The following is a 13998-nucleotide window of genomic DNA, read 5'->3' on the forward strand; positions in this document are numbered from 1 at the left end:
CTCAGCGTGTTTTTTAAGGATAGCGTGCTGCCTGTACTGTAGCTCATGAGAGAGAGCAGCGCTGGATCGGCTCTGTGTTTGTGTAAGAGCTCAGGGCCCCAGCTAAGAGATCCATGGCAGCTCTCTCTCCCCCTCAAAGCCAGCCAGAGACGCTTGCTATCCTGGCAGGAGCCTCTGCCGTGATTAGGGACAAGCACCACTGAGTGGATTCTGTCGGGCTGGATATGGCGGCGATGTACAAGGCTATGTGCTAATCTTCCCAGCCGCGCCGGCCCCCCTGCCAGCTTAGACAAAAGCACAGCAGGCGTCAAGTACATTCAGGACACACAGTGGCACCCCAGTGGTGCTTTTGTGCCACAGATTTATACTTTAATGCCATTTATCCTCATAGTGTGTATTTGGCTTTGCTTTGTGTCCCATTACATGTAAGAATTAGTATGTGATGTGATGTTTAATTGCTGCTAGTTAATGTGCATCCAGTGATGGGATCAGTCAACAGCATCAGGACCCAACTATGATCCGAGGAGATAGGAGTCGATCCTCGTTTGGCAAGTGGTGGTGATGGCAGACATCCTGTTTTAGGAGGTTTGTGTTTTTTCTGGTGCCAGTAGGCCTGACATACCCCTTTGCTGCCTTCTTCCAGATCAGCTGAAGAAGGTGGAAGAACACAAGATGGATCTGGAGAAGCAAATGAAGGCTATGAATCGGCAGATGAAGGTGGGGCTGTGTGGCATAGTTGTTTCAAAGCCGGACTAGCAGACACATGTACACCCATCTCCTCTCTTTCCTAGACTGCAAACTACACAGATGACTAGACTGCAAAGCATACAGACAACTAGACTACACACTATACAGACAACTACAGTAGACTACACACTAAACAGACGACTAGACTACACACTATACAGACAACTAGACCACAAACTATACAGACAACTATAGTAGACTAACCACTATACAGACGACTAGACTGAAAACTATACAGACGACTACAAACTATACAGACAACTAGACTACACATTATACAGACGACTAGACTGAAAACCATACAGACGACAACTAACTATACAAACGACTACAAATTATACAGACGACTAAAATACAAACTATACAGACGACTACAGATTATACAGACGGCTAGACTCTAGAGCATTTCATTTATATCGCACATTTTGTACACAAAGGCAATTCAGTGAGCTTTATAAATAAAAAGCAAAAAAGACAGATAAATACAAAGAAAAGATGATGATCAATAGAACCTAGACCCCCCCCCCCCCCCCCCGGCCCAGGCCTTCTGCTTTGTTTCTCTGTTCACGGTCTTCTTCTCCATCTCAGGAGGACAAGGAGGAATGGCTGCGCTTCCAGGCAGACCTGCAGACGGCCGTGGTGGTGGCCAACGACATCAAGGTGGAGGCGCAGCAGGAGGTGCGCGCTCTGCGGCGCCACCTGCAGGAGGAGCAGGAGCGCAGCAGCCGCCTGGCCGGAGAGCTGGAGCAGCTGCAGCTGGGCAGGTAGGGCCTCGCTCGACCAGGAGGGGGCGGTAAAAACAAACAAGCGCCACTGTACTCTCTGCTGTCTGTTTTTCTGTCCCCCCCGTGTCTGATTTTTAATGGTGTCTTTCTCTCTCTCTCTCTCTCTCTTAACTTCTTCCCACCTTCTCTCTCTCCTCCTGTCCACTGTGCCTCTATCAGCTTGTGCCTGATTGCCCACAGTGTCTTGGTCAGCACACACTGTTCTGAGCGCAGATTGTGAGGGGGCGGGTGCTGGTGTGGTGGGGGGGTTTCTCTTCTTACACACCTCAGCTGATCATGATCCCAACCAATCAGTTTACTTAGCGCCCAAGCTACTGGGAGAAGAGTATTGATCCAGCTTTAAAGAAATAAATAGATAAATAAAAGAATAATCTACCGTTACACAGTGTGCGGGCGATGCTACTGTAAGAGCTTGCCATGAGCATATTGGATTACAACGCAGTTTTGATCCTTGGATTTTCAGGGCTTTACAAATCCAGGGATTTGAGGGGGACCGCTCTAATTTTTCCCACGGGTTCTAGCTATCCTGCGCCCCTTAGAAGCTTTCCTCTTCCTCCTCCTCCTCCTCCTCCTCCTCCTCTCTGCTTTGAGCTGCGGCGCTGCTGCCTACTGTCCAGCTGTCCCCTCTGACCTTCCTCCTGTTGTCCGTGTCACTGTGATGCCACCGGCACGTTGGTGCATTCCATCCAAAGGCAATAATAATAATCATTTAAAAAGTCTAGAATATCAAGAAAAGATCACCACACTCAACTGACACAGACACACCATCATGTTGATTGACAAATGATTAGGTGTACATAACAGTGTTATTGTGTCACATTGTAAAATTAAATTATATCTGATTCATGAAATGGCTCATGTTAGACTGATGAGCTGCATAGATTATTAAGGCTATACAGTATGTAATGATGTGTGGTTTTGATCAGTTTTTTTGTCCAAAAATATTGCATGTTTATACCAGGGTCCATACTAGTAGCAGAGCCCTTTTTGAAATCATAATTTGGGCGAACACTAACCCTTTTGGAGTCGACTAGTGTTGACCATCAATAGACTCATGCACAAATAAGTAGACAAAACGTTTACAAGAGAAGTTCAATGGTCCAAAGCCTTCTGTGATTTTAGACTACGTGTATGTATGGGCCAGTTTCCAATACGTGGATTAAGCCTAGTTCTAGACTATAGCTGTTCAATGGAGATATTGATGCCGGTTCCCTTTTACCCTAATCCCCGGTTTGCATCCACGTATAGAAATCTGGCCGTAAATCTGTCCTGTCGTACAACTTAAAACTTCTTCTACACTTTTTCAGTTTGTGCCAAAAACTTTGCTCGCTCACAACGAACGTCCCGCTCATTAGCCCAGCCTCACGGATTACGGTAGCCCGGTAGTCTCAGTCCTCAGTGGCCAGTAGTCCCACTCGTTACCCTCGTCTTCCCCTTCCTCGGAGTCGGGCCTAGCCGCCGCTCCTTTACTCAGTGGCCGCCCGCCCCACAGAGCCTCCCTGACCTCACGCTCTAGCGGACTGCCCATCTGACATGGCCGCACCCCCCCTTGTGTGAGGACCCAGGTGAGTTGGATGCTGGCGCCGCCCTGAGTGCTTCCCTGGTAGTGAATGATTGGGTTTTTTTGGGGGGGAGGGGGCGGGGGGGTTGCTGTGTGCTGGGAGTGGATGCATAGCAGTAGAGGATTAGCTTTGTGTGCTGCCCTGAACTCTCTCTGCCTTCTTCTCTGCACTGCTTCTGCTGTGGATGAGTTCGCTCTGTCTGTCTCCTTGTCAGCTGGTTGAGATACTGATATGCTGTCTGTCTCTCTCTCTGTCTGTCTGTCTGTCTCTTGGTGAAATGCTCTTGAAATGCTGGGTTTCTTTGCTTGACGTAACCGCTCCTCATCTCTCATTTGGCCGTCTGTAGTAGCATAGAGCTCCACCTGCTGTCTGCTCTGAGCGACTGCAGCACTGACTCTGTAATCCATCTCGTACAAATTATTACAATGAATGTCTTCACTGAAATTAACTGATTTAAAAAAAAAAAGGTTTTGAGTGAAACTGCCCATGTTTTTGCACAAAACTGTTGAATGAACCTGAACCGGTGGCTGTACAGTACTCTCTGTAAAACAATCATGTTTTATATCTATAAAAACATGCTCATGTTTTTATGAATTTCAGAAATGCATGCAGGATGGGGAGCATTTTGCTTGTCTACTAAAAGCTTTCATGATCAGTGAAGCCATTCAACATGGCGCCTCAGCCTTACAAGGAGGCACATGATTGATGTAAAACCCAGACATTTTTGGAAGTTTGTTATTTAATGGTCGTGTTCCATCAGTTGCGCTTGACATCTTCCTCCGCTCTCTCTGTTTCAGGCTCAGCACTGGATCTGCCTTTGAGACCAAAACAGCAGTAGAGGGCAGATAGGCAGATGCGCATGAAGACTGCCAGAAGACAGTGTTACGACTCCAATATGCCTTTATCAGTTTTACAGTATTAAGTGAAAAACATGTAACATGTTGGGTACCAAGAGTACAGGAACGGGTTCAAGTCACTTTGGCTGGCTTGTCTAGATCAGCCTTGATAGTGGCAAGAATATGTGAATTTGTGATATGTGAAAATACTTTGATTTACAGTGAAATATAAATGTTTATAATTGTGATATGATTTAAATGTCTGTACAACTGGCAATTCATATCCAAGTGTTGGGCTTGTTTTACTGTGCCTTTGAGCAACTATATATTTCCATGAAATTTTTTGTAAGTTTTGACGTTTAGAAATACCAGATGAATTGCCTTAGGACAAAAGCCAATACAAATGACAAAACAGCCCAAATCCTCACTTTTGGCCAGTTTTAGATTGTACCTTGATGGTGATAAAACACTCCTTGGAGTCCATGTTACAATGACATAAAAGGTGTTTATGTGAACATTTTATTAGAAGTTTCATTCCACTTGATGCAACACCTCATGTATGTTAGTTTTCATTTTGTTCTATCCTTCTTGTGATATGTGATGATAGGTGTTTGTAAAAAAAATATCTATAATAAAGTAACATTTAAGCCACTTTCATTTCATGGAAGATTTCATGATCTGTAATGTTTCACATCATCATCATCATTTGCTGTCTGTATACCAAAACGCACTATACTTGCATTGTCACTAGGTGGCAGCATAGAGTTAATACAAGTGTACATAAATGATCTGAAATTCCCTAATTAATGGTATATATGAGTTTAGATATGGTACGTGAATTTGTCCATCATTTTTCACCTATATACCTAAATTGTTTTTAAAAAACAATTCACAAAAATGTTCTATTCACATGACCTAAGAGTTCATGAATTCTTGCCCTGTATTGTTATTCCTTGTGTAGAATTGTATTGTTACAAAGAATTCTGATAACGGCAATATCGCATCGCCATATTAGAAGCAGTATTTGAGCTTTACTAATTAGTCATGTTCATCAGCCGTTTCTGTGCTAAGCAGCTGTGTTCTAACGGGATTATTGATTACTTTTCTTGATTTCAATGATTACTCTGGGGCCGGTGCAGCTGATAAATAGCCAGGCAAATGTCAGGGAAATCGCTCCGATCTGCTGGCTTAATCTCCGTGGCCATTTTGGCCATTCTCAGGTTAAATTTGTCATTGCGGCTTTAGCCACTCTAAATAAACAATGTAGAGGACTGTGCCAGAACAGCAGTACTGTGCCACAACCACAACCATGATTATTACAGCATTTGGTTATCTAAGTCAGATTATACCCCACCACCGCATTCTTAAGAGGGTTTCTGAGATGTTTTTATTTATTTACTGTGCAACTGAGACATTAAAAAATGCCTTACACTCGTATGTTTAAACTTATCAGAGAGAAATTGTATTGCTGCTCCTTAGGAAAGCTGAAATATGAAAGTATACATTTCAGTGTGTAAAACCGTTATGTTGTGTGCATTTATTGCTTCAAGACAATAAATGTGAATCAAACCTTTTTAGAGGCTTTATGGTCTCTTTTGTTGTTTTTTTATGTTTTCAGTCTTAATCCTTCGTGCACTGGGTCAGACTGTTTACCAGACTTACCTTCCTCTCTCTTTCACTTTATAATCCACAGGTTTTAGATGTTTATTCTCAGCGCATGTGATTTAATGTGAGAAAATGCACTGCTCCAAGATGACTGCATACTGTACCAACACGACTATTTCCCTGATTATGTCAACACTTTCACTCTTGTACTATTGCACACTCTCACCATTGTGCACTATTGCACACCATGATTATTTCCCTGATTATGTCAACTCTCTTCATATGTTGTCTGTTTACTGTATATTGCTCGTTCCGCTGAATTAACGTACATGTGGCGTTGCTTTGTATAAGCCGCGGCTAATAGTCGGGAAATTACGGTACTGTATATTGCTCGTCCCGCTGAGTTAACGTACATGTAGCGTTGTTGTGTTATACTGTAGCTGCATCAGACAAGTCCTGTCTCTCTGCAGCAGTGTTGCCTTATACCCCCCACCCCCCCCTTCCTGTCTCTAGGCTACAGAGCGACGAGAGGAGTCCGCCCGCGCCGGAGGAGAGGGTCCAGTGGTGTGGCATCCCCGTGATGACCCAGAACGCCCCCGCCAGCCTCAACGGGAGCGAGGGGGGAAGCAGCGGAGGCACTGCTAGTAGCCAGGCCAAGACAGCCGCCTCGGTCAAATCCCTCATCAAGAACTTCGACCGGCCGTTCGAGAGTGAGGACACGAGCCCCCCTCTCCCCCTGCTCTTTCCCTCCAACCCCTCCCTAACTTCTGGAGCGCAACAGCTGGTTGGTAGGGATTAGGATCTGCAGAAAGCACCCAGATTTACTCTGGTCCCTAATGCCAATCACCTGACCAAAATATACACACACACACACACACACACACACACACACACTCCACACGACACGACAACACGCTCGGGAGAAAGGCGAGGCGGCGATGATAGACCTGATGTACTGTATGCTGGTCTTTGTGATGGAGGACCTGTGCGTGATGGGAGGGGATGCATGCTCATTTATTATTGAGAGCCGGGCGGCAAGTCATTATATATAGCCTTTGTGTGGTGAGAAATGGATCTAGCTCTTTGGTGTACGCAAGCACCTGTATAATTAGCTTGACTCAAATTGTGTAAAGGAGCGGGATCTAAGAGACAGACTCAGGCCCTGCTTACTGTTGTCGTCGTATGCGTGACCATTATAAGCCACCAGGCTGAGGGTTTCTCTTTGATGTTTTCCTTTTTTTCATTCCCCATCCAGATGGTCCTGCTAAAGGCTTGAAGGTCAGCCTCTCCACCCGCAGCCCATTGAGTGGCATACCTGTCAGCACGTCCCCCTCTGCCACAGTGCATCCTACTCAGGTACTACAAGTCCCACAATCCACCTGTAGTCTCCTCATGGCAAATGGGCTGCATGAATGTAGTGCTTTTCCACTCTTCTACTGAGCACTTAAAGAGCTTTTCATGCCTCACATTCACCCATTTACACACACTCACACGTGGGACGCGCGCAAACACACACACACACAACCGCGCGCGCGCACACACACACACACACACACACACACACACACACACACTATGCAAGGCAGCAACCTGCACATTGGGAGCAGTTTGGGGTTCAGTGTCTCGCTAAAGGACACTTTGACAGCAGATGATAATGTATCAAAGCTATCAGAATTTTGCATCTGATAGGAGTGATGGCTTTTTGGAAGGTTTTTTGTTTTCATGGGTCTTCAGGCCAAAAAAATATGATTGCACAAGTAAGCTATGTCCTAGTAGACTTAGTGATATGTCCACCCAGCGTGTGTGTGTGTGTGTGTGTGTGTGTGTGTGTGTGTGTGTGTGTGTGAGTGTGTGTGTGTGTGTGTGTGTGTGTGTGTGTGTGTGAATGCTCGTTGCTCAACACATGCATAACGCGTGTGATCATTTGTGTTCATTCTCTAGAGGCACACTGCAATCAAGCCACTGTCCAAGACCACACCAAGAAAGGTCAACTTCTCTCACCCTGGTAAACACAGTCTCAGAATACATTGTTGCTGTGGACACACTTCCCTCTGGTTTAACCACACCTCACTCTCACCATTAACCAACATTTACAGTACAAAGTTAATGATTTACAAGAATAGCCAAATGTTCATCTGAGTAGCTGATGGGAACAATAAATGTCCGTGTATTGATCTTTAGGAAGAGGTTTTATTACAAGCAAGGGCCCTAATAGCAGATGATTAATTCAGTGCATCCTGGTCTTTCCCCTTGAAACCCGACATTTTTGTTTGCACATCAATTGTGGCGATTAATCTGCAGAAATTTAAAGATTCAACATTAATCTCTCTCTTTTCTTTGCTACATCTCTCTCAGACCCTCTCTCCAGCCCAAGTGACGAGCTGAAACCAGTGTCGTTCATGAGGAAGAGCCCGTCGCTGGAGTCTGTGATTAAGAGCCCTGCAGCTCTGTGCACTTCCCTGGGCTCCTACGGCTACACGTGGGACAACAGTAAACTCAGGTGCAGCACTCTTACCAACATAACCACATAGAGAGGTTGTAAAGAGGTTATAGAGCTTTGAGATCACTGATGTGAAGTGCATTATAAATAAAATGTATTATTATTATTGTTATTAGAGCAGTTATAGAGAATTAGTAGTGTTGTTTATATAATTGTTTATACATTTGTGTGTACATAATATATACATAATGTTGTCTATCTATCTATCTATCTATCTATCTATATATATATATATATATTATGCATTAGTCATATTTAGATGACTAATACATGAAACATTTGCTAGTGTGTAAGTGTTTACAATATTACTCTTGGGAATGTTTTAACTGACATTGCCCAGCCCCAGAGGGACTGGACATTACTGACCATAATGTAAACTAATGTTGACCTGTGAATGTTGACATTAGTAGTTTCATCGCTCTCTCATGTTGTGTTTGACTAGTGAGGCATCTCACAACATGAATGTTCATGGGGAACGCTTTCATTGGCATTGAGCAAATTGGAATAATATGTATATTCTCTGAGGAGAGAAAAGTGTTTTGATATGTTTCCAAATACAGAAGTCATTTTTGTGCTTGGATTATTTTTCTTTTTCTTTCTTTTTTTTTGTAGTTTGTCCATACAACATACTTTAGCAAAATTTAGCTGACATGATTTTTTTTGTTCCGCAAGTAATTCCCAATAGCTTTCAGTCCATTGAAAGTCTTGATGTTGAACAGCGGAAAACATTTATGTTCTTAACTGTAATGATAGAAACCCTACATTTTCCATCAGGCCCTTGAGTCCTGGAAATGACTTTCTCTTTGTTTTGTTTAGTCTCATAGTAATATCCGTCCCTAGTTTATTTCGCTACTTACTCAAGTTCAGTTCCAGCAGTGCAATAATGGACCTGCAGTGATTTGTGTAGTTCTGAGTAGACATCCAGAAAGTGAGTAATGGCATTTTTGGCAAGAACTACAATATCTTTCTTTCATACATTAGCATTGGAAAGACCTGTTATTATTCAACGGTTAGCTTTACCATAAAGGGTGCTATTTTAGTTCTATGTGAGAAACGCTATGGAATGCTAATAGTTGAAGTACTATACAGTAGATCTAAATATCAGTTATGAATGGATATTATATTTCAATTCTTTCTGTGTTTTGAGGTACTTTTTTTTATTCTGTGTGGCCTCTGCAGCAGTAATACCGCCTCAGACAATTCTGCATGTCAGACTACATTATTTCACAGGGAAGAATAGCTTTCCCAGACATGATGATGAATCCCTCAGCAACATAGTCAATGTCCATAACAACCCCCCTCCCCACGCACACACACACACACACACACACACACACACACACACACACACACACACACACAGACACATACATACATACATACACACACACGCCCATCCCCTATGCTATCCTTGTTGTTGAAGCGAAATGGCTAATGTTTGCTCCAGGCCTGTAGCGGCGAGGTTAGTGGACATGATTCTAAGTGCAATGACCAGGGTGCCTCCAGTTATTCCCATGATTGTGCTCCGCGCCCTGATTAACTTTCATGCTGTGTCACCCTCAGGGAGAGGCCCCTATGGGCCCCTATGTTGAGATGCAAAACAGTCAAACTAGGCAGGGCCTGCTGTATATACTGTAGTAGTGTATATACAACCACAAATCAGAAAAGGTTGGGACATTGTGTAAAATACAAATAAAAACAGAATGTGATCATATACAGGTCTGTAAAAAACATATATAACAGCAAAAAGGACATAGACAATTTAAGATGTTGACTATTTCATGGAAAATATTTTGATCGTTTTTAATTTCATGCCAGCAACACGTTTCCAAAAAAGTTGGGTCAGGGAATGTTTACCACTGTGCTTCACTTCTTCATTTAACAACATTCTGTAAATGTTTACAGTAGGTAGAAGACCAGTTGCTAGAGTTTTGAGAATTAACTGTTGTCCCATTCCTCCCCGATATTGGATTTCAATTGCTCAACAGTAGGAGGTATTCTTAAAGGGACACTTCACTGATTAGCATTAAGCTTTGTATCTTTAGAAAACCAGTCATGTTTTTGAATGGTCGTGCATCATTCCCTCAGTTTGCCTTGAGATGGGAGAAATACGGATTTCAATGTTGGACTTCCTGCTTTCAATGATGTAAAAATCATCATTTTAAATCATCATTTTACATCATTGAAAGTAGGAAGTCCTATTCATGGGTTTCATTGAAATCCGTGTTTCTCCCATCTGAAGGCAAACTGTGCAGAATTCATTTTTGCATTGTTTTTCTGAAATATCCAAGTTCTCCCCTGAAAAAAAAACCTGTGCATCATTCAGAATTGATTTAGCTTCTACCAGATGAGTACATGATTGCACATTTTGATTGGTCTGACCACTGGACCTTTTTCCACGTTACCTCAGTCCATTTTAAACAAGCTCAGGCCCAGATAAGATGGTGGAATTTCTGTATCATGTCTACCGGTAAATACGATTCTGCCTGTTGCATGGTAAAGTTTGCACTGGCTTTTCGGAATTGAGTATCAAACTGTTCTCAGACAACAATGGTTATCAGCGGTTTTCCTGAACCCATACAATGATTTTCATTACAGAAACAGGTCTGGTTTTAATGCATTGTCCAAAAGGGTCCAAAAGACAACTGCCATCCAATGTTGTTTTTCTGCTCTAGCCCTAGTTCGCAAAGATTTCTCTGAATTCTCTGACTATTTTAATTATATTATGTACTGTAGATGATGACCTCACCAAATACTTCACAATTTCATGTTAAGAAGCATTAAAAGGACATTGTTTCATAATTTGTCCACACAGGTTTGCACAGAGTGATGAATGCCCCTACCCTAGAGACTCTGCCTCTCAGGAATGCTCTTCTACAGTCATTAATCAGTTACCCTGATTACTTACGAAACATTTCTCATGTTGTTTTCTTTATCATGACACCATTTTTCCAGCATTTTTTACCCCTGTCCCAACTTTTTTTGTTTTTAAATGTTTTCAACATTTGATATGTTGTCTGTGTCCTTTTGGCAACTAAGTATGAGTTTACGAAATTTGCAGATTGTTACATTATGTATTTATTCATATTTTACACAATGTCCGATGGTCTGATATGGGGTTGTATATATTATATACACACCTTAGTGACTTATTTACATTCAAAAGGCCAAAAGTATGAGTGTGAGTGTCACATTCTGTCTAACCACATGAAAAGAAGACACACGAGTCTACGGCAGCGCTTAGCGCTGGTTGTTTGTAAACACATTCCCTCCTACACACACTGCACCCCATACCAGAACATCGATCATAGTCACACATGCACAGATGTTGCCAAGTGTTTTTATTCCTTCCCTCTCGCTCTCTCTCTCTCTCTCCCCCATGACTGCGTGTGGTGTCCCCTGGTGACAGAGCGGAAAGAAAGGACCCTTTGGCCGCCCTGGCCCGGGAGTACGGAGGATCTAAGAGAAACGCTCTACTGAAGTGGTGCCAGAAGAAAACAGAGGGCTATCCGGTACGGCTCAGAGGTCCACGACCTCACACATATCTCACACTGAAGACTCTCTGGGTCTCTCATCCATCTCTATCCCCCTCTCTCTATACCTCCGTCCATCTCTCTCTCTTTCCCTCTTTCTGTCAATCTGTCACTTGATCTAGTATTGTGTTGCTCAACAAAACATGCCAAGATCACAACAACACACAATCACACAAGATCGCGTGTGAAGTACTGGATTGCTTCACCGTGAAATGGCTCGCTCATAAAAAATCCTGTCACTCAATGATCTTTCTGCCGCCCCCACAGCGTCTAAGTGTCTACCCAAGGTCTCCCGTTACTCTGTTTACAAATATTTACACTGATACCATCAGTGTTCATGTTTGACAGTCAATGTTATGCATTCACACACTTGAGCTTATACCTTGTATTTGCAGATGTGTGTGTGAGTGTAACCCCTTATCCTACCCCTCAACTCCCTACCCTGGAGCAAGTGCCATCATCGGACATAATGGACAGCTAATCTGTGATCCGTGATTTGTTTGCGCTATTGCGTATGGAATATTGCCGCTGAGCAGCCGAGTCCTCACCTGAGTCAGCAGTTATACTAAGGGAATACGAAGGGCTTTCTGAGTACTAAGGGGATTTGTAGCCCTCCCTAGCTGGCGCTGTGATGTGCAAGAAGGCCGTGGGCCAGCTGAAAGTGCTAACTCTGGATTCTCCTGAGCCCTGCTTGAGCACAAAGGCAAAGGAAGACAGGGTCTCTGATGGCCGCTTAAGTGCTACACCTGGAGTCTCTCTCCTAAAGCCCACTGTTAGCATCTAGCAGACACTCCACAGCCGGGACAACTTAGCGGTCAGCTAAGTGGGTGTTGAGAGCTAATATTGGAGAAAGCCTCTCCCTGGCATTAAGGCGGTGAGGCTGGGGAGTCAGGGGGCTTCAATGGGATCACTGGTCCAATCTGGTGGTTTGCGGCATATTGGGCAGTGAACTTTGAGTCATTATTTGATCCTTTGGGTCCTCATGTTTGCTTGCTGCTCTTGTAGGGCTTACAGTTGTGGCCTCTAAGCACATCATCCACCATCCCTCCACGGAGCAGACTTTGGTCTGCTGACAGACAGATGTGGATGGTATTCGTTCTTGTGCAACACACATACTGGCTGATCCAGTGTGCAGAAGTCTCAAGTGTGTTTGATTAGAGTATTTTTTTAATCTCAATTTTTTTTTAAGCCAAGTAATAGAAAAATGGTGGTTTTTCATGTCAAGGGCGCCAGTTTTTCCCTGGCTAGAAGAGACGGGCCATTTGGGCCCCACTGGAGAACATGCACCCCCTCAGGGTCCTGGAATGTCATAAGAGGCTTTAGCTAATAGTTGAGAAGTTTAGTTTTGAGGTAATTAGGCTCTTGACGGTTAAATGAGTTACGAATTTTTTCCATCTGGCCTTTGTGTAACTTAAATCCTTAAAGACTCATATTTTCCCTCCTATTGTGCAGCTTTCGGTACATTTAACAATGAAACAAAGAGGGCTGGGCAGGGGGCATTGCACTGCTGTTGTTTGTTACATGCTTTCCATCAAGATAGTCAGCATCATGCACCAAAGCATTGCAGGGCCTTTCAGCTTCTCAACCTTGCTGCAGGTATCATTTTGAAGACATCTTTGGAATCTTTTGAAAACATTTTGCATCTGTTTATCTAGGAACTATTCAAATTTGTTTAAATGTAATCTTAGCGTCGGCCTGATAGACTGGCTCAGAGCATACTGTACCTGTGCTCTGTGGTACCTGACTCTGTCTCTTACTTGACAGATAGACTGCATCTTTTAAAACAATGTTCTGTTATCCACCCATGCAACAAAACATTAGAACTCTGTTTTCTTTTTCAGGCTTAATGGGTAAGACTCATTTCTTGGATTATATACTAAGCAGAATTACAACAATGGCTCATACTCTGGGATTATATCCAAGAATGTGATATTAGAGCCCTAAAATATCCATCCGTTCACAGCAGAGCAGAGTCCCTGATAACAATCCACAATGTTCTACCCATCCAATACACAATATAGAGCAAAAGTACTGGGACACCTGCTATCAATGATATCACATTTTCTAAAGCCTTATGTAATGGAGTTTGTCCCCTAGTACTGTAACAGCTTCCACTGTATTCGGAAGTATTTCCACAAGATTATAGAGTGTCTGTGGAAATCTTTGCCCATTCATACAGAAGGGTAGTCTTGTTTTCACCATACTAAGCTCAATCTTTTAAGATTGAACGTCAGTCTGGCGGGGCTGCGCTTTGTTTCTACTGCACTTCGCGTCGCTTAAGTTTCGTTATCGTCAGGTCACCGGCCAATAGCGTGCCAGGACTAGAGTGTGGCCGTTTCTGATTGGAGCCAAAGGTTCTGGCAGTGAACAGATAAAGAAAAAGGATAAAGATCTGCTGGTTTCCAGCCTGAGCTGCCGGGCGAAATTCAA

The 13998-nt window shown here is 43.3% G+C and overlaps 1 protein-coding gene across 8 annotated transcripts in view; it reads left to right on the plus strand.

Annotated features, from left to right (window-relative positions):
• Positions 1-13998, plus strand: part of specc1 (sperm antigen with calponin homology and coiled-coil domains 1) — a 97946-nt gene that overhangs the window by 62204 nt on the left and 21744 nt on the right. For 7 of the 8 annotated variants that reach the window (XM_062536186.1, XM_062536184.1, XM_062536185.1 and 4 more), the window contains 7 exons: positions 644-717; positions 1336-1511; positions 6049-6323; positions 6791-6891; positions 7477-7540; positions 7891-8035; positions 11445-11547. In XM_062536186.1, coding sequence (XP_062392170.1) covers positions 644-717; positions 1336-1511; positions 6049-6323; positions 6791-6891; positions 7477-7540; positions 7891-8035; positions 11445-11547 — 938 coding nt within the window. The remainder of the gene's footprint in view (positions 1-643; positions 718-1335; positions 1512-6048; positions 6324-6790; positions 6892-7476; positions 7541-7890; positions 8036-11444; positions 11548-13998) is intronic. The other variant, XM_062536189.1, reaches the window with a different exon arrangement.

The sequence above is a fragment of the Sardina pilchardus genome, chromosome 5 (assembly GCF_963854185.1).
Source record: "Sardina pilchardus chromosome 5, fSarPil1.1, whole genome shotgun sequence".
Taxonomy (NCBI): domain Eukaryota; kingdom Metazoa; phylum Chordata; class Actinopteri; order Clupeiformes; family Clupeidae; genus Sardina; species Sardina pilchardus.